Below are 21,208 nucleotides of genomic sequence, written 5' to 3' on the forward strand. Positions count from 1 at the left end.
AGGTACTTTCAGCAGGAAAAGCTTTCATTAGACTCTTCTATGAGATCAATTACTCACAACTTCTAAGAGCTGACCAAGAAACACTCATGATGTGAAGGGGGATTTTTTTTTTCTCTTTCAGGTTGTTAATTTGTGTTCCCAATAATTTCAGACATATAACAGCACATACTGTGTTACCTGATATTGGGTACTGTTCTGAGCACTTTGAAGTCTTTGTCACACAGCCCTGTGAAGATGCTGTTTCTGTCTTCATTTTCCAGATGAGAAAACAGTCACAGAAGGATTAGGTAAATTGCTCAAGGTCACCCAGCTAGTAAGTGGGATGTGGTCCCGGAAGTCTGGCGTCAGAGGCCAGGCTCGTTAGCCCCAGGCTAACATGCGGGGTGTTGATTGGTGACTAAAGGGGAGGTCCTAGCCAGGCTAAGAGAAGGGCTGCCAACCAGCTGTGGAAGCAAGGATGCTGGGCTGAAGTGATTCTATTACGCTCAGAGTGGCTGGAAAATTACACTGGTTCAGGCAGTTGGGAGACAGTCCGAGTGCTGAAAAGGTGGGAGGGCCCCCCCCAACCCCTTGGGAACTGCCTACCCTCTGCCTTCTTGGCCATTTTGGAAAAGCCACAGTATTCCTCTTAAATTGTATATCTTGGCAATTATTATAAACATTGGGCTTTCCTGGTGACTCAGATGGTAAAGAATCTGCCTGCAGTATGGGAGACCTGGGTTCAATCCCTGGGTCGGGAAGATTCCCTGGAGGAGGGCATGGCAACCCACTCCAGCATTCTTGCCGGGAGAACCCTATGGACGGAGGAGCGAGCCTGGTGGGCTACAGTCCATGGGATTGCAAAGAGTCAGACACGACTGAATGACTAAGCACAGCACAGCATATATTTGTGTTCTGTGAACGTCCCACCTTTTAGCTTTTTTTGCTGAATTTTAAAATATTAAATGTATCGAGGTTGAATTTACACAGAGTGAATGTATGTAAAAGTGTACTTCGCTATGATTTTTGACCAACTTACACATGTGTAACTACCACCACAGTCAAAATATGGGCGATGTCTAATCACCCCGAAAGGTGAAGATTTCCTCAGGGCCCCTAACACTGAAATCCTACACCACCCACCCCCAGGCAGTCAGGGGTCTGATTTCCGTCAGTCATTACGGATTCCATTTGTATTTCCCGAGATTTCATATAAATGCAGCCACATTTTTTGTTTTATTTTTTAAAATTTATTTTTACTGAGATATAATGGACATGAAACATTGTATAAGTTTGTATACAACGTGTTGATTGAATTTATTTCTTACAATGTTAGTGTTAGCTAGACCTCCCCCCTCCTCATGTCCCAGAATTTTCATTTGTTTGTGTTGAGAACAATCATGATCTGGTCTCTTAGCAACTTCAAAGTTGATAACACTACCATTTTGTATCATGACTGTGCTGTGCGTTAGCTCTTCAGGACCTGTTTATCAACTAGTTGCGAGTTTGTACCCTTAAACAGCATCTCCCCATTGCTCCAGCCCCTCAGCCTCTGGTACCCATCACCCCGTTCTCTGCTCTTACAAGTTTGCCTGTTTTGTCCCACGTATGTGAGATCACACAGTGTCTGTCTTCCTCCGTGTGGCCCGCATCACTGAGCACCGTGCCCCCAGGATTTCCCTCTCTCTCGGCTGACTGTACTCCACTGTGTGTGTCTTTATCTGTTCATCTGTTGACAGACGCGTAGGTTGTGTTCGTATCTTGGTTGTGAATGACACTGCAGTAAACACGGAATCGCATGTATCTGTTTAATATCCTGTTTTCATTTCCTTTGGATAGATACCCAGGAGTGGAATCAGTGGATCAGAAAGTAGTTCTCTTCTTTACTCTTTTTTTGAGGAACTACCATAAATGTTTTCCATCCTAAACTGAACCAATTTGTATTCCCACCAACAGTGTACAAGGATTGCCTTTTTTCCACATCCTCACCAGCACTGGTTGTTTGTCTCTTTGATGCTAGCCATTCTAACAGGTATGAGGTAATACCTCGTTGTGGTTTTGATGTGCATTTCCCTGATGACGAGTGATGTTAAGCATCTTTTCCGGTGCCTGTTGGCCGTCTGCATGTCTTTGGACAAATGTCTATTTAGTTCCTCTGCTCATTTTTAAAACCAGATTGCTTAGATTATTGTTTAGTTTTGTGGTGGTGGTGGTGGTAGTGGTTGTTACTAAGTTGTATGAGTTCCTTATATATTTTGGATATTAACCCCTTATCTCATATATGATTTGCAAAGATTTTCTTCCATTCTCGGGCTCTCCTGGTGGCTCAGACAGTAAAGATTCTGCCTGCAGTGAGGGAGACCCAGGTTCGATCTCTGGGTCAGGAAGATCCCTTGGAGAAGGAAATGGTAACCCACTCTAATATTCTTGCCTATAGAATTCCTTGGACAGAGGAGCCTGGTGGGTTACAGTCCATGGGGTCACAAGGAGTCACGAATGAGTGACTTAAGGCTTTTTCTCCCGTTTGTAGATTTCCTTTTTGTTTCATAGTTTCTTCCGCTCTGCAGAATCTTTTTAGCTTGACGAGTCCACTTGTTGAATTTTGCTCTCCTTACTTGTGCTTTTGGTATCATATAAAAAGGACCATTGCCAAGACCAATGTCAAGGAGTTTCTTCCATATCAGGTTTTTTGTATCAGGTCTTATGTGTAAGTTTTTAATCCCTTTTGAGTTAATTTTTGTGAGTGGTACAAGATAAGGATCCAGTCTCATTTTTCTGCGTGTGGTTTACTGGTTTTCCTAACGCCATGTACTGAAAACACTATCGCGTATTCTTGGCTCCTTTGTCAAGTAGTACCTGACCATAAACCCAGGGCCTTATTTCTGAGCTGTCTGTCCTGCTCCATCGGCCTCTGTGTCTGTATTGATGCCCGTACCGCACTGGTTTAATTACTATAGTTTGTAGTGTAGTTTGAAATCAGGGAGTGTGATGGTTCCAGCTCTGTTCTTCCTCAAGATTGCTTTGGCTATCTGGGGGCCTTTTGTGGTTCCATACAAATTTTAGGGTCGTGTTTTGGAATCATATATTGAATACTCTTCTGTGTAGCTTCTTCTGTTCAGTAAATTTTTGAGATTCTTCCATTTCCTTGCATGGGTCAGTAGTTTTTTTTAATTGCTGAAAAGTATCCCATTTTATATCATAATTGTTTATTCACTTATTTATCAATGAGTATTTGTTTCCAGTTTGAGACTATTAAAAATAAAGCTCCGATGTGTGATTGTTGAACAGGTCTCTGTGTGGACATGTGTTTCCATTTGTCTGAGTGATTACCTAGAACTGGAATTGCTGGGTTATCATTATAAGTTCATATTTAAGTTTTTGTCAGTATATAGGAGTTTATTTAATTGATATCTGAATTTAGTTCTGTCTTGTGGGGTACATATTTCATTTTTCAGAAGCTGTTGAACTGTGTATCAAAGGTGTATGCCATCTCTTCCATCAGCAGAGTGTGAGAATTCTGTTGTTTTCAACTCTGAAAGCTGGTCTTCCCTTTAATTTTGGCCATTTGGGTGGGTACATGGGTTTTATTTCAGCTTTCTGATGACAGTGGATGTTGACCATCTTCTCATGTATTTAATTACTGTCTGTATTCTTTCATGACACTTCGCTCAAACCTTTTGACCATGTTTCCACTGGGTAATTTATCTTCCTATGATTGAGTCATGAGTTCCTTATAGTTTCTGGACAGAGGTCCTTTGTCACTTATCTGTCTGCATCACACGTGTTTTCTCAGTATCTTTGGCTTGCTTCTTAATTTCTTTAGCGTTGTCTTTAAAAGAGAAAAAGCTTTGAACTTTGATGAAATCCAGTCTATTGTTTATTTTATGGTCTATACTTTTGGTATCTTAGGAATTCTTTGCCTACATCTATGTCTCGTCAATTAAAGAAGATGCCTTTTGCTTTTACATATATGTCCATGATTCATTTCAGATTCATTTCTGTGTGTGATTTGGGATAAAGCTCAGGTTCATTTTTCTCCATGAGGAGATCTAGCTGTTTGAGCACCACGTGGTGGGAAGGCACTCCTTTCCCCACCACTTTCTTTGGCAGCTTGGTTGAAGGTCGTTCGACCCGTGTGTGTGGGGAGGGGTCTGTTTCTCGGCTGTGATCCACCCTCATCTCCGGACCACACTCAGGTTCCTGTTCTTTGGTGCCGAGTCCAGGGGATCCACCTCTGTCTCATCCGTGGCCTCTGCTGGTCCTGCCCAGAGGCCAGCACTCAGGAGACTCCTGCAGGGGTTGCACCTGGCCCAGGGCACCTGCATTTGCAGATTTAGTTTCCCAATTCTCCTCTTGGTACCAAGTCGCTTCTCCTACATCTGTTTAGATGCTGCATTCACCTCACGCTGGAGCTCTGAGCTCACACACTTGCCTCCCGCCCGCCTCCCCCTCCCCAGCGTTTGACCCCGAAAGCCCTCTGAGGCAGAGAACAGAAATGCCAGAGCACCCGCCTTTTTATGGGGCACTCTTCAGAAAGTCTCTGAGGCCCTGAAAAGAAGAACTACATAATGGAAACCATTTTGCAGCCTCCAGCACGGCCATTTATCTCAATAATCATTTCATTTAAAATGTGGGTCAAACATATAAATCATATCTTGAAAGAAAGTATTTTGGTGCCACAGAAATCGCCCTGTGTTCTTACCACCTAATTTGAAAAATGTGTTTTGAAGTCAGGAAGAAAGCAAACAAGCCTGGGGCCTGGCTGCTTTCCCCCACATGCCCCCTTCCTTCACGTCGTCCCCAGAATAAGTCCCCGCTCCTGCCCAAATGCAGCGGGGAGTCCACACCCTGAAGTTAGTCACTCTCTGCTATTTTAGTCTCCCTCCTTCCAGACGAGGGGTTGGGAACCCGAGGCTGCCGCTCCTCACCTGTCCTCATCCCTGGACCCCACCGACCCCTGCAACAGTGCTCAATTAGACCCCATCTTTATGCCATAAAGCCCCCTCAGGGCTCTTAGATGCTGGGCTCCTTTAAGGACATGCCCGGAGGGAGGGAGCCCCCTCTTCCAGACTGTCTCCCTTTACTCCTCAGCACTTCCTGGGAGCGAAAAGCGCAAGAGAGCAACAGCGGCTAGTCCTGGCGCCCAGAACCACGCCCTCACCTCCACACACTGGGCAGGGGAGAGGGGGTGTCAGGATCCCACCTCTTTACACCACACTTTTTCCCCATCACAGAGGTCACAGGTCAGCGCCATAAAGTGAAAGTGTGAGTCGCTCGGTTGTGTCTGACCCTATGGGGTGTACCGCGCCAGGCTCCTTTGTCCATGGGGATTTTCCAGGCAAGAATAGTCAGTGGGTAGGCGTGCCCTTCTCCAGGGGATCTTCCCAACCCAGGGATCGAACCCAGGTCTCCCACACTGCAGGTGAACTCTCTACCATTTGAGCTTCCCGAGTATTATAAAAAAAAAAAAAAATGCTCAAATCAAGAATGAAACTCACACCCGTGATTTTCACTACTCAATCTGCTTTCTGCTTCTGGCTCTTTTTTTTCCCCTGCAAGCCCCAGGGTCAGACTAAGCATACAGTTTTATTTTCTCCTTTCATTTCAGACACTTCTGATCATTTTATCATATCATTAAAACTTGCCTGAAAGCATGTTTACCACCTGCCTGATCCTCCCTCTGGTGCTGGACCGGGCTCTCTGGATGCCCTCCTCCCCCGGGGTATGTGTGAGGGGGAAGGACAAGGACAGCAGCCCCAGCCAGCAGGTTCTCTTTTCTGGCCCAAGGGGTGGCTTGAGCCCCCTGCCCACCATGGGCTGTACCGTCTCCCCGCCCACCCACGTCCTTCTGCCCCCAGCGCCCGAGCAGCCCCGAGAAGGTGGATGCAAGCCGGGGGGACTGTCAGCTAGTGGTGGTGTTGAGTTCTGTGCCTCCAGCCTGGGTACCACTCACAGCAGCCTCTTCTCTCCGCTTCTCTCCCGCGCCTCCTTGGAGAGGACGGCCCCTGGCCCCCCTCCAGGGCCCCCTCCTGTCCCTTGTCTGTGTCCCACGTCTGCTATGTTCTAGGTACCTGGAGCAGGGAGGTGAGGACCACCCAGGCGACCCCGGCACTCGCGAGGGCCGGCCCAGCGTGCTGGCTCTTTTCTCTGGATCTTGGTTCTGGGGTGTAAGGCTGTTCTCATCACCTCTTGTCACCTGGAGCCCAGAGCACCTGTGTAGGGGTTGGGGGGACAGAGGCCCCCAGAGGTGCCATGTGGCCCAGGCTGTGCCCAGGTCCTGCCTCGCCCCTCTGTGGGCTTTATCAGCTGTGGGGGCTGCAGCCAGACAGAGTCGTCCCCCAACCCCGGGGAGAGTCCCCACTCCTGCTGCCACTGCAGCCAACTCTTTTGGATTTCCTTCCTATTCAGCTCACCCCACAGCATGGGGCTTCCCTGGTAGCTCAGACAATAAAGCGTCTGCCTGCAATGCCGGAGACAGGGTTCCATCCCTGGGATGGGAAGATTACCTGGAGAAGGAAATGGCAACCCACTCCAAGTACTCTTGCCTGGAAAATCCCATGGATGGACCCTGGTAGACTACAGTCCGTGGGGTCGCAAAGAGTCGGACACGACTGAGCGACTGAGCGACTTCACTTTCACAACATGGAATAGAGTTCCCTGAGTTGTATAGTAGATTCTCACTGAAAGTGAAAGTCTGCTCAAGTCGTGTCCGACTCTTTGCGACCCCATGGACTACACAGTCCATGGGATTCTCCAGGCCAGAATACTAGAGTGGATAGCCTTTGCCTTCTCCAGAGGATCTTCCTGACCCAGGAATCGAACCGGGGTCTCCTGCATTACAGGCGGATTCTTTACCAGCTGAGCTACCAGGGAAGCCCTCAGGTTCTCATTAGTTATCTGTTTTATACACATTATCAGTCCCTTTGACCATCGCCTGCTGGTGTATGCAGTGAAGTCCTTATTCGCAGCCTACCAGGTGCCTTGGCCACCACAGTTTCTTTCTAGTAAAACCTAGTCTCCTTTCTGGAACTGAGGGGCAGTGCCCAGAGGGCCCCTGAATCTGGTGCCCGTGGGGAAGGCAAAGGGGGAGGCTGCTGAGTTTAGCCTCGGACACTCCCGAGTTCCGAGTTCTGCGAGTTCTAGCCGCGCCTCCTCCAGCCTGAATTTGGGTGAGGTTTCCCCGGGAAGAGGGTCGGGCCTTAATTCCTCCCCACATCTGGCACCCAGCAGAGGCCAGGCGAGAGGAGGTTTGAGTGTTTGGGCTGAGGCTGGAGTAGCAGGAGGGTGTCTTTCAGAAGGGGAAGCACCAGGGTGGGGTGCCCCGGGGGGCGTGCACATCCCGGAGGAGGGGCCCTGCGGGGTCATTTCGTCTCCCCGAAGGAGGGCAAAAGGCAGGTGGATGGAGGTGGGTGAGGGGCTGGGATGGTCCATGACAGCACCGGCCCGGCCGTCCCATGCGGGCGTGGGCTCCCCTGCGGGGGCCCTCCCCCTCCACCCTGGCCTCCTGCCTGAACCCGCGGCCCTGTCTCTCCCATCTGTTGTCCCTGAGGACGTCGTCTGCTCCACCAGCAGCCCAGGCAGTTCCCACCAGTCGCCCCTGTCTGAGGGGCGGAAGGGTCTTCAGCTTCCGACCGCAGGGTGCACCCGGGGAAACCGTGTGTGCGCTGTGCGCTCAGATGCTGGGCTGACTGTGAAAGAGAGGGCAGGGCTATCCCTTGGTGTGACCGGAGCACGGGCTGGGAACCCAGGGCCTGCCTGAGCCTCTACCTGGTGCCCCTCCCCAGAGGCGTGTGCTGCGAACCGCCGCCAGACAGACAGGTTAGCCCCCCACTGCTGTTCACACACAGCTTCATCCCCGGCCAGGACTAAGCCCACTTCCAGGCCTCTGGGAGTCCACAAGCAAGAGCTGCCCACCACTCTGCACCCCCAGGGCCTGGCATAGGGCCCGCTGGGGGCTCCCAGGAAGGGGGATGAGGCATCAGTGGTCTGGTCTCGAAGGTGGCTCCACTGCCCGCCTACCTGGCAGGAGGCGCCCACAGCCCTGCCCCACCATCCCGTGGGCCTGGAAGCCAAGGGCTTGACCTGCCAGGATGCCCAGCAAAGCAGGTGGACTGAGGGACTGAAAGAAAGCAGTTTTATATTGGCGTGGAACCGATCAACGAGATTGTGATAATTTCACGTGCATAGCAGAGTGACTCAGCCATACATGTATCCATTCTCCCCAAACTCTGCTCCCATCCAGGCTGCCACACAACATTGAACAGAGTTCCCCGTGCTATCCCACAAGGCCCTTGCTGGTTGTCCGTTTTAAGTATAGCCGTGTGTACATGTCCAGCCCAAACTCCCCAACTGTCCCTTCCGTCCAGTCCTCCCCCTGGCACCTTCCCTGCAGTCCTCCCCGCTGGCACCTTCCCTCCTGTCCTCCCCGCTGGCACCTTCCCTCCAGTCCACCCCCTGGCACCTTCCCTCCAGTCCTCCCCCTGGCACCTTCCCTCCAGTCCTCCCCCTGGCAACCATAAGTTTGTTCTCTGTGAGTGTGTTTCTGTTTTGTAGATAAATTCATTTGTGTAATTTCCTTTTAGATTTCACGTGTAAGGGATGTCGTATGATATCTCTCCTCCGTCTGACTGACTTCGCTCAGTGTGACACTCTCTAGGTCCATGCGTGTGGCTGCAGGCGGCATTATCTCATTGTTTCCAATGGCTGGCATTTCATTGTGTACGCGTGCATCCTCTGTATCCGTTCCTCTGTCAGTGGGCGTCTAGGTTGCTTCCACGTCTTGGCTGCTGGAAACACACCGCTGTGAGCACCGGGGTGCATGTACCCATTTAGACCATGTTTTTCCCCAGGTATGTGCCCAGGAGTGGGATCGCAGGGTCATGGGGTGGCTCTCTCTGTGCTTTTTTTTTTTTTTATGGAACCTCCATACTGTTCTCCTTAGTGGCCACAGCAACTTACATTCCTAGCAACCACATAGGAGGCTTGACGGACCCTTTCTTTACTGCTTGATGCTTGGGTGTTCTGTTCACACCCGACATTCCCCTCTCCTTTCTCCGCTGTGGAAGAGTGGTTCCGTTCCCGGAGCAGACGGTTCTGAATCTTGTTCATTCAGAAGCTACGTATTGGGCCAGGCCCTCCAGCAGGGCTGGGAGCACAGGGGTCCCACAGGCCGGGCCCTGCCCTCAGGAGCGCCCAGTCCTCCAGGGAGTCAGGCAGAGGCACAGACTAAAACACAGAGCTGAGGATGGGGGATGCTGAGGCTGGTGAGCAGGGAACCCTCCCTGGCCCCCCCGCCCCCCAGCCTCCGCAGGTCTCATGAGAGAAGTCCTGGCCACCTGGACAGGCAGGAAATGAAGGGGCCCCCTGCCCTCCTCCTGTCCGTGCAGCACCACCGTGTGCACGAGGGAATGACTGAATGGATGGCTGTTAGCACGAGCCACGTGGACCCATGATGGGACCTTCCTTCTCCCCCCAAGTGGACAGAACCCTGGCTCAACCCCTGCTGGGGAAGCACTGTCCAGTGACCCCCCTCGCCACCCCCAACCCCCGCATCTTCCCAGTGGGAAGACTCGTGCCTCCGAGGGTGCCGGCCGGGGGTGTGGGGAGCAGGGCTGCACAGAGAGACCCACAGGTTTTTATTTTTAATCTTAAAAAAAATAGAAACTCTAAAACCAGGTTTCAAAAACTGTGGCCTATTTTAAATGTTTACATTGAACAAATGAATACTTTTAACACACGCACAAATATAATTGTGCCATTTACGGAATAATTATGGTGTTTACCAAAGAAAAACCCTAGTCTGCGGGCTCCAGCAGTGTGGTCCAGAAATGGGACACAAGTTTGAAACCGCATGACGAACGGCCCCTTGAAACGTGTCCGTGTCTCCGGGAGAGTGGACCAGGAGGCCTGGAGCCCCCCAGTGCGTGTGGTCCAGCGTGCACCCTGACGGTTGGACGGCTCCCCTTCCCCAGATTGGGGGTCCCCCTCCCGCCCACACCCCTACACTGGCCTGCGGGCAGCAGCACCTCCTCTGGGCGGGCTGTCCCTGCTGCAGGACGACAGCTAGGGGACAGGACGACCCCCCCACCCCCGTCAGAGACCACCCAGGCCCCCCAGCCAGCCGGAGCACAGGCTGCAGCCGGTCCTCTCCCAGGGGGCCAGAACAATGCAGGCTCAGCTTTCTGAACAGGATCGGGGGCCGGAGCGGGGAGCCCAGGGAGCCAGGGCGCCCCGCCTGGCCTTTCCTCTGCCTGGGCTGGCCATGCTTCCTTTGCGTGCCGTTGGCCGTGGGGCTTCTCACTGCATGCCCGCCTAACAGGATGGGAGTCCAGGCACACGCTTCTGTCCCTTTCTGTAGAAGGAATTTCGCTCAGCAGTAAGGACATGGTGAAATAAAGCAGGAAGAGCCTCCACTCTCCCCCTTAGTGGCTCGGCCTCCGTGGCGGGTTACAGAAGTCCCTCTGCACTTGAGGGGCCTCCGTGTGAAAGGGGACGGTCTCCCCAAAGTCCTCAGACTCTCAAGAAGATGGAGCGTAGGCAGGTGTTTGGCCAAATAATACTCCACCGCAGGTAGGGGCCCCGTTTTCCACTGACCACTCAGTGGACATTTGGGTGGTTTCTTTCACTGTTATGAATAGTGCTGTGAACATTCATGCTCTACTGTTTGTGTGGAAGTGGACTTTCATTTCTCTTGGGTTTACACCCAGGAGTGGGGTTTCTGGGTGATTTGGGAACTGTCTGATGAGCTGCTGAACTGCTTTCCAAAGAAGCCTCACCGTCTTGCGTTCAGTTCCCCCAAACCTTTGCCGACACTGGCTACCGCCTGACTGTTTGACTAAAGCCAGCCTAATGGGTGACTGGAATGGGTGAATTTAACTCAGATGACCATTATATCTACTACTGCGAGCAGGAATCCCTCAGAAGAAATGGAGTAGCCATCATGGTCAACAAAAGAGTCAGAAATGCAGTACTTGGATGCAGTCTCAAAAACGACAGAATGATCTCTGTTCGTTTCCAAGGCAACCATTCAATATAACAGTAATCCAAGTCTATGCCCCAACCAGTAACGCTGAAGAAGCTGAACGGTTCTATGAAGACCTACAAGATCTTCTAGAACTAACACCCAAAAAAGATGTCCTTTTCATTATAGGGGACTGGAATGCAAAAGTAGGAAGTCAAGAAACACTTGGAGTAACAGGCAAATTTGGCCTTGGAATACAGAATGAAGCAGGGAAAAGACTAATAGAGTTTTGCCAAGAGAACACACTGGTCATAGCAAACATCCTCTTCCAACAACACAAGAGAAGACTCTACACATGGATATCATCAGACAGTCAACACCGAAATCAGATTGATTATATTCTTTGCAGCCAAAGATGGAGAAGCTCTATACAGTCAGCAAAAGCAAGACCAGGAGCTGACTGTGGCTCAAACCATGAACTCCTTATTGCCAAATTCAGACTTAAATTGAAGAAAGTAGGGAAAACCACTAGACCATTCAGGTATGACCTAAATCAAATCCTTTATGATTATACAGTGGAAGTGAGAAATAGATTTAAGGGCCTAGATCTGATAGATGGAGTGCCTGATGAACTATGGACTGAGGTTCGTGACATTGTATAGGAGACAGGGATCAAGACCGTCCCCATGGAAAATAAATGCAAAAAAGCAAAATGGCTGTCTGGGGAGGCCTTCAAATAGCTGTGAAAAGAAGAGAAGTGAAAAGCAAAAGGAGAAAAGGAGATATAAGCATCTGAATGCAGAGTTCCAAAGAATAGCAAGAAGAGATAAGAAAGCCTTTTTCAGCGATCAATGCAAAGAAATAGAGGAAAACAACAGAATGGGAAAGACTAGAGATCTCTTCAAGAAAATTAGAGATACAAAGGGGACATTTCATGCAAAGATGGGCTCGATAAAGGACAGAAATGGTATGGACCTAACAGAAGCAGAAGATATTAAGAAGAGGTGGCAAGAATACACAGAAGAACTGTACAAAAAAGATGTTCATGACCCAGATAATCACGATGGTATGATCACTCATCTAGAGCCAGACATCCTGGAATGTGAAGTCAAGTGGGCCTTAGAAAGCATCACTACGAACAAAGCTAGTGGAGGTGATGGAATTTCAGTTGAGCTAGTTCAAATCCTGAAAGATGATGCTGTGAAAGCGCTGCACTCCATATGCCAGCAAATTTGGAAAACTCAGCAGTGGCCACAGGACTGGAAAAGGTCAGTGTTCATTCCAATCCCAAAGAAAGGCAATGCCAAAGAATGCTCAAACTACTGCACACTTGCACTCATCTCACACGCTAGTAAAGTAATGCTCAAAATTCTCCAAGCCAGGCTTCAGCAATACGTGAACCATGAACTTCCTAATGTTCAAGCTGGTTTTAGAAAAGGCAGAGGAACCAGAGATCAAATTGCCAACATCCACTGGATGATGGAAAAAGCAAGAGAGTTCCAGAAAAACATCTATTTCTGCTTTATTGACTATGCCAAAGCCTTTGACTGTGTGGATCACAATAAACTGTGGAAAATTCTGAAAGAGATGGGAATACCAGACCACCTGACCTGCCTCTTGAGAAATCTGTATGCAGGTCAGGAAGCAACAGTTAGAACTGGACATGGAACAACAGACTGGTTCCAGATAGGAAAAGGAGTACGTCAAGGCTGTATATTGTCACCCTGTTTATTTAACTTATATGCAGAGTACATCATGAGAAACACTGGACTGGAAGAAACACAAGCTGGAATCAAGATTGCCGGGAGAAATATCAATAACCTCAGATATGCAGATAATACCACCCTTATGGCAGAAAGTGAAGAGGAACTCAAAAGCCTCTTGATGAAAGTGAAAGTGGAGAGTGAAAAAGTTGGCTTAAAGCTCAACATTCAGAAAACGAAGATCATGGCATCCAGTCCCATCACTTCATGGGAAATAGATGGGGAAACAGTAGAAACAGTGTCAGACTTTATTTTTTTGGGCTCCAAAGTCACTGCAGATGGTGACTGCAGCCATGAAATTAAAAGACGCTTGCTCCTTGGAAGGAAAGTAATGACCAACCTAGATAGCATATTCAAAAGCAGAGACATTACTTGGCCAACAAAGATTCGTCTAGTCAAGGCTATGGTTTTTCCCGTGGTCACGTATGGATGTGAGAGTTGGACTGTGAAGAAGGCTGAGCACCGAAGAATTCATGCTTTTGAACTGTGGTGTTGGAGAAGACTCTTGAGAGTCCCTTGGACTGCAAGGAGATCCAACCAGTCCATTCTGAAGGAGATCAGCCCTGGGATTTCTTTGGAGGGAATGATGCTGAAGCTGAAACTCCAGTACTTTGGCCACCTCATGTGAAGAGTTGACTCTGGAAAAGACTCTGATGCTGGGAGGGACTGGGGACAGGAGGAGAAGGGGACGACAGAGGATGAGATGGCTGGATGGCATCACTGACTTGATGGACTTGAGTCTGAGTGAACTCCGGGGGTTGGTGATGGACAGGAGGCCTGGCGTCCTGCGATTCATGGGGTCGCAAAGAGTCGGACAGCACTGAGCAACTGAACTGAACTGAACTGAATGGGTGCAGAGTGCTATCTCCTTGAGGCTTTGCTTTGTGCTGTCCTGAAGCCTAGTGATGATCAAGTGTCTTTTCAGGCGCTTCTTGGCCATCTGTCTGTTTTGGAGAAACGTCTGTTCATTCCTGAGCCCATCTTATGTGTGTGCGCGCTCAGTCATGTCCGCCTCTGCAACCCCATGGACTGTAGCCTGCCAGGCTCCTCCGCCCATGGAATTTCCCAGGCCAGGATACTGGAGCGGGCTGCCATTTCCTCCTCCACGGGATCTTCCCAACCCAGGGATCGAACCCGGGTCTCTTGGTTTTCTGCCTGTGCTTTCCGTTGTTTTTGTTTTTGGTGTTTTAAATATGCAAAACATTTACTTGATTGTAAAGTGAAAAAGATATGTTCAAAGCAGCCGCGCGTCCATTCCACCCGCGCCTAAGAGGTAGCCATCTGCTTTAACTTCCAGTGTATCGTTCCGTTAGTATCGCTGCACTTTGGTCCGTGGGTCTGAAGGCCTGCGTCCTGGCAGGGGCAGGACAGCAGCGTTTCCCCGCAGTACTCGCACTGTCAAGCTCTGGGGCTTTTGCCAATCTGAGTGATGAGAAACGGTCTGTGTAGCTTTTTTTGTAATCACTTTTACTGTAGTGCAGTTGACGTGTAGTAAAACACACCTGTTTCAAGTGTGTAGTTTGGTGAGTGTGGCAGATGATCTACTTTCTGTCGCCACAGATTAGTCTTGCCCTTTCCAGAATTTCCCGTGAATGGATTTATGGAGCGTGCAGTCTTGTGTCCGGAGGCTCCCGTGACTCAGCGGAGCGACCCTGAGGTGTGTGCACGCGGCTCCGTGCCCTGGAGGCGGGCTCCTTCGAGGGTGGGCAGCGCCCACTGTGTGGTGTCCGTTTGCCTCTCGATGGGTTGGGTGTAGGCTGCACCTGCTACAAACCAAGCCCGCCGTGAACCTTCGGGCACAATCCTTTTGCAAGCCCGTGTTGTGTTCCTTGGGGGCACAGGGGAGCTGTGCGTGTGGGCTCCCCGTCTCCAGGCCTTCCCCGGAGCGGCCGTGCCCCTTCCAGCCCCACCAGCAGCGCTGGCTGAGCTCCGGCCGCCCCGCCCTCCGTTCTCACCGACCGTCGGCTTGGCCAGCCACAGGTTTTCACCTCGGCCGTTCCAGAAGGCGAGGGGCGCTGGCTCTTCGTGGCTTGCTTCCTTTCTTAGAAGATGTTTACTGGAATGCAGTTGACTTATGTTGTCGTATTAGCTTCAGGGGCAGAGATGTAAGTCATTCCTACATACACCCACTCTTATTTTAGACGCTTTCCCCATGTGGACACCACCGAGTGCTGAGTAGAGTTCCCTGAGCTGTACCGAAGCCCTGTTAGCTAGCTTTTACACGTCGTCCTGTGTATACGTCAGTCCTCATGTCCGAATTGATCCTTCCCACGCCCGTTCCCGTCTGGCAGCCTACTTACTTGGGAAAGTCAGTCCCTTACTCGTGCCTCTTCTGTTTTGTAAGTTCACCTGTACCGCTGTCTTTAGGTCCCACATATTTTACCAGGTGGTGTGATGTTCGTCGTTCTGGCTGACTTCACTCAGGATGACGGTCTCTAGGTCCGTCCATGCCGCTGTAGGTGGCGTTATTTCGTTTTCTGTGACTAATACTCCATCACATGTATGTACCGTATCTTCTTTACACACTCCTCCACCAGCGGAGGAGGATGTCTACGACATCTTGGCTGTTGTAAATAATGCTGCTGTGGACACTGGGGTGTGTGGGTCTTTTCAAATTAGTTTTCTCCAGATAGATGCCCAGGAGCTGGATTGTTGGATCCTAAGTTTCTATGTTTAGGGGCTTTTTATGGGATTATAACTGCTTTACAGTGTTGTGTTGGTGTCTGCTGTACAGCAGTGGGTCAGCTCTGTGCACGCACCCCTCCCCTTCCTCTCGAGCCCCCTCGCTCGCACCCCTCCGGGCCGTCCCGGGGCTCCGGGCTGAGCTCCCCGGGCTGCACTGCAGCTTCCCCCAGCTCTGCCTCTTACGCGGGGCCGTGCGCATCAGCGCTGCCCTCTCAGTCTGTCCCAGCACCTCCCCACGGTGCCCACAGGTCTGTTCTCGACATCTGTGTCTCTCTTACTGCCCTGCAAGTAGATTCATACCATCTTTAGATTGCATGTGTGCGTGTGCGCACATTCAGTGATGTCCGACACTTTGCAACCCCATGGACTGTAGCCTGCCAGCCTCCTCTGTCCATGGAATTTTCCAGGCAAGAAATACTAGAGGGGGTAGCCGCTTCCCACTCTCGGGGATCTTCCCACGTCTTCCCAGGGATCAAACCCACGTCCCCTGCATCTCCTGGACTGGCAGGTGGGTTATTCACCAGTGCGCCGCCTGGGAAGACTGCATACGTATGCACTAATACATATTTTTCTCTCTCTGACTCATTTCACTCTGTGTGACAGACTCTAGGTTCGTTCTTGTCACTACAAACATCCAGTTTCATTCCCCTTTCATGACTGAGTGGTATCCCATTGTCTTTAAGTACCGCATCTTCTCTACCCATTCACCTGTGGATAGACATTGAGGTCGCTCCCGTGTCCTGCGGACTGTGAATACTGCTGCGGTGAACGTTGAGGGTGCATGTATCTCTGGGAAGTACGGTGCTCGCAGGGTGTATATGCCCAGGAGTGGGACTGCTGGATCATACAGGAATCCGATTTTTAGTTTCTTAAGGAACCTCCGTAGTGTTCTCTATAGACTCGGCACCAGTCTCCTGCCGCCAGCAGTACTGGGGGTCCCTTTCTCCACACCCTCTCCGGTAGTTGTAGAGTTCTGACAGTGGCCGTCCTGGCCAGCGGGAGGCGATGCCTCACTGTGGTTTGGGTTTATGCATCTCTAACGGTGATGTCGGCTACACAGTCCATGGGGTCGCACGGAGTCGGACACGACTGAGCGACTTCACTTTCACTTTTCACTTTCATGCACTGGAGAAGGAAATGGCAACCCACTCCAGCGTTCTTGCCTGGAGAATCCCAGGGACGGGGGAGCCTGGTGGGCTGCTGTCTGTGGGGTCACACAGAGTCGGACACGACTGAAGCGACTTAGCAGCAGCAGCAGCAACAGTGACGTCAAGCGTCTCTGCACGTGCCCTTCAGCCATCTCGTTGTGGTTTACATTTGCATTTCCCTGGAGACTAAGGATGCTGAGCATCTTTTCAGGTTCTTATTAGTACTATATTTCCTCTGCTGTTAAATATCTGGTGAATCTTCCCCATGTTAAAAAAAAAATCAGATTATTTGTCTCTTTATTACTGAGCTGGAAGAGTTCTTTGTATATTTTGATACACTTCCTCTTTATGTACAGCTTGGCTGTTTGCCTCTGGCCTGCCTTTTCAGTTTCATGGTGGTATCTTTCAGAGACGTTCTGAAAACCCTGTCCTACAAAGCTTTAGCATTTTTTTTACTCTAAATAAGGTTGAACACCTTTTCTTATGTATCAAAGCTATTTACAAGTCTTTTTCTGTAAACTGCCTGGGCTTTGGCCTGTTTTTCTTTTTTTAATCAGTTTATTGGTTCTTACCTCCTTGATTTTAGAAGAGCTTTTACATATGAGGGGCTGGTACAGGCTTATGTTTTCACCCAGCGTGTGTCATGGCTTTTCAGCTCTGCTTCCAGAGCTTTTCCAGCCGAGTTCCTCCTGTGTGTTTTTACATAATCCGTGTATCTGTTTCTGTTGTTTATAGACTTTAATTATAGGCTGCCCACTCCCAGGTTATAAAGAAATTCACCCATGTTTGCATCTAGTATTTGAACAGTTTTTTTACCTTCAAGAGATGTAAAAAAAATTTTAGTCTCTGCTCCACTTGGAGTTGATTTGGATATACAGTGAGGTGTGGAATCAATCTTATCTTTTTGGAAATGACTCTCCAGTGGTCCTTATATCATTTAAAAGCTCATATTTTTCTAATGATTTGAGATCACATTTCCCAGACCTTTATGGTTAAAACAGTAGATTTCCACGTCTTTGGACATCCTATCCTGTCCTGTTTCTCAGCCATTTGGTTCCCCTGGCCCATCGGCCTGTGGTTCTGCTGCCGCAATGTCTAAATTACAGATTTGATGATGTTTAAACTCAGTGTAGCGGAGCCTCCTCGCTGTTCTTTTCATACTCAAAGGGTCTCTTATTTTTTTTTCCACATAAACTTAAAACCAGCTTGTCTAGCTCCAGGAAAGATACTGGATTTTTTTAAAAATCGGGATTGTGTTCGATTTACGTTTACTCAGGAAAGGGGACATCTTTGCTGACGCTGACTTGCCCCGTGCAGAACCACAGGGTGCGTCCCCGTTTCTCCCAGGGCGCTTTCACGCAGGCCTCGTGAGGACCGTTCTGAAGTTCTTCCATAGACAGGTTTTACATTTTACGTCAGGTTTACTTCCCAGGACTTTACCTCTTTCCCTGCTCTTATACTGGGTTCCTCTCTCTCATCATGTTTTCTAACTGGATGCTGTTTGTGTACAGGAAGGCTGTGATTGAGTCGTTAATTTGGTATCTTCCTATGTTACTGAATACTCATTATTATCTGTACTCATCAAAGCATTTTCTTGGGTTTTCTAAGTAAACTTGCATATCATCTTACAAAAACATCATTTATCTCTTCCTTAGGCTACAGGGATTTTTAAAGCTTTGTGTTACATATTGCCAAATCTCTGGCACCAATTTATACTTCTCTTGGAAGTGTTTATTCACACCCTTGCCAGCACTTAGTGTTAAAATTTTTTAAATCTTTGCCAATTTTTTACCACCTTTATTCATTAAGAGCACATTCACGGGCCCCTTCTGACTACAGGCAGAGTGCTCTGTAGACGACAATCAAGACAACTCTGCCTACAACCTACAGGCCTACTCTGACTACCGTCAGTGTCAAGTGTAAGCACACTGGTCTTGGAGACTGTAGGCAGAGAGCTCCTGCAGGCTCTAGACAGACTGGTCTGCAGTCTGTAGGTAGAGTGGTCCTGGGATTATAGGCAGCGTGGTCCTGCAGACAGGAGGCAGTGGTGCTCAGACCGTAGGCAGTCTTTCAGCAGAGTACAGGCAGTGTGGTCCTGTATACTCTAGAGTGGTCTGCAGTCTACAGGCAGAGTGGTCTTGGAGACCTCAGTCAGGACCACTCTGACCAAATCTACCAACCCATAGACTGTAGCCCATGTAAACCCTTCGTGGTCCGCAGACTGCATTTGTCCTCGGAATCGGTGCTGCTCGTGCCCTGACCATCTCCTTTCCTCCAGGCCCTGCCATCCATTGTTTAGCCTCTGGTTCTGAGTGTGGCTTTTTTTTAGCATCTATATATTAAGTCTTATGATACTGTTTGTTGATCCTGAAATTACTTGGGGTTCACAATTCAGACTCCCTCCAGAGAGCAGCCAATGGCAGAGGATGGGCTGCCCTCTCATAGAAACCCCATCTTGGGCCTAGAGAAGGATGCCTGATGCCACCTCCCCTTCAGCAGAGTCCCAGCGTCCCTTGGGTGCCTTACTTGTACCCCTGAACCTTCTGGGCAGGGCCTGGACCCCCCCGCACCACCCATGCTCAGGCCTGCTGTGTCCCCTGCTAATTGCAGAGGCCCTTCCCCACTAGACCACACAGTAGGGCGACAGAGTGGGCCGTGTCCCCCTCCCAGGACCCACTCCCTGTACCCAGAGCCTGGGCAGGGGGGTGGAGCATCCTGACCTGCGGGGTCCCGGCCCCCTCTTTATTCTCCTAACCCCCACTCCCCTGTGCTCCCAGCCCCGCACCTTAATTTCTGTGTGACCGGGGGCTAACTGACGCCCCTCTCTGAGCCAGTTTCCAGCGGTATCCCACAGGCTGTAGTGAGTCGTGGAGGAGGGAGCCTCTGGCCTCACGTGGCACGGGGAGGGCTCCACAGGCATGTGTGTACACGGAATGAGAGCGAAGAGTAAGTGTGCAGCGAGCCCTCTAACGGCTCTTCCCACTGCAGGTGGTGGGAACCCTGGGGCAGTGTTGGGTGCAGCCTCTGTTGGAATGGCACCCACACCCCCCTGCGCCCCCCAATCCCACCCAACAGGGCAGGCCCAAGCCTGCTCTGAGCCGGGGGAGCCCAGCCTCTGCATGTGGTCCTCGTGCCTTCAGACAGCGGGGCCTTCGTGGTCTCGCCGCAGCGTGCTCAGGCAGCAGGGGGTGGGCACCAGGGAGGGGTGTGTGTGAGGCACACCCACCACCAGCGCTCGGCCCCAGGCGGCAGTCCTCGGAGGACATGTCCTTCTCTCAGTGTGTTCTCCACGGTCCCCACGCTGACAGCCAAGCCGCTGTGGATGTCGATGTTTACCTTGGCTGCGCCTCCCTGCCTCCTAGGCCAACCTCCTGTAAACACCACGTTCCTTCTCTCAGCTCTCTGAGCACTGAGGTGGCCTTTTGCAACCAATTCTAGGAATTTGGAAAGTCTGTGGGGCTAGGGTCAGGGACCAGCCCCTCCCAGGGTGCGGGGAGCCCTTGGGGGCCCTGAGCGCCTCTCGATCCGCGGGGCCAGCGGCGAGGGCCGCCTCGGGAAGGCCAACAGGATCCGCACGGCAGAGCCCGGCCACACCCCAGCGGCCCCCGGGTGCCCGGCTCCCTGGTTTCCTTCCGCGGGGGGGGCCAGGGGCCGCAGCCGCGCAGCTCTGAGACGGCCCCGTGGCGGGCGGACACTGAGCGTCTCCCCTTCTCCACGCAGATCTGGGACATGAGTGACGACGAGACCATCTGACACGCGCGCCTTGCGCTCCGAGGCCGCCGCCCCAGGACTGCGACTTGGCCCCGCGTCCCCACCGCTAGAGGCCCGGCCTGCCTCCGCGCCAGGAGCCCCTGGTGTCCTCCATTTCTGACAGCTCCTCATCCCACCGGTTCTGAGCTCAATAATAACCTTGGCTTCGGCACTGCCGGTGACCTGGGACTTGGTCCCCTCCACGAGCGATTCTTTATTTTTGGGGCAGGGAGGGGGCCGCGCTCCTCCTGGCCGGGACCCCCGTAGGGAAAGTGACGGCGGGGGGCAGGTGGCCAAGAGACCCGCGGGGAGCAAGAAGCTGGCTCCTTTCAGCAGCCTTTGTAGGGGCTGCGGCCCCAGCTTGGCCGGCTGGAGGGGAGGCGGGACAGAAGGGGCCACGCCGGCCCAGGGAAGCTGACCTCCAGGGACGCAGGCTGCGGCCGAGCGGCTCCCCACCTCCGCTGCGCTGGGGGAAAGAGACCGGGCTCCTTCCTTGGAGCTGCCCAGGCGGGGCCCTCCTGCTCTGGGGCCTCTGGAGGCCCAGACCTCACCGGAGGGCCTGCTCCCAGGTCCCACCTCCGCCTGGAGGCCCCAACTCCAGGAGGGGCGGAGTGGGCGATGGGTCTGCCTCCATGCAGCCAGGGGGATGGTCAGAGGGTTTGGGGGAGGCGCCCTGCTGGGGTCACTCAGGCTGATTTCACTCTTCCTCCTGGGGCTGCGCCTCTGTGGCCACTGAGCAGGGCATGGAAGCCAGGAGCGGGGGCCCTTTTATCTTGGGCAAGGAAGCAAAGTCAATGATGAGTCTTGAGTTGGGTTGCTGTAGGTTTTAAATGATGCTTCTCTTTGAGAGTTAAAAATTAGTTTTCCAGCCGACGTGGGACTTAAACCAGAGGCCACTGGACCCCAGGCACTAAGCCCACCCC

The 21,208-nt window shown here is 51.3% G+C and overlaps 1 protein-coding gene across 5 annotated transcripts in view; it reads left to right on the plus strand.

The window, feature by feature from the left end:
* Positions 1-20,884, plus strand: part of ATG7 (autophagy related 7) — a 274,102-nt gene extending 253,218 nt beyond the window's left edge. For 4 of the 5 annotated variants that reach the window (XM_024983110.2, XM_024983113.2, XM_024983114.2 and 1 more), the window contains one exon: positions 20,256-20,486. In XM_024983110.2, the coding sequence (XP_024838878.1) occupies positions 20,256-20,288 (33 nt within the window). In that variant the 3' untranslated portion in view covers positions 20,289-20,486. 5 annotated transcript variants of the gene reach the window in all.
* The last annotated feature ends 324 nt before the right edge of the window (positions 20,885-21,208 follow it).

The sequence above is a fragment of the Bos taurus genome, chromosome 22 (genome assembly GCF_002263795.3).
Source record: "Bos taurus isolate L1 Dominette 01449 registration number 42190680 breed Hereford chromosome 22, ARS-UCD2.0, whole genome shotgun sequence".
Taxonomy (NCBI): Eukaryota; Metazoa; Chordata; class Mammalia; order Artiodactyla; family Bovidae; genus Bos; species Bos taurus.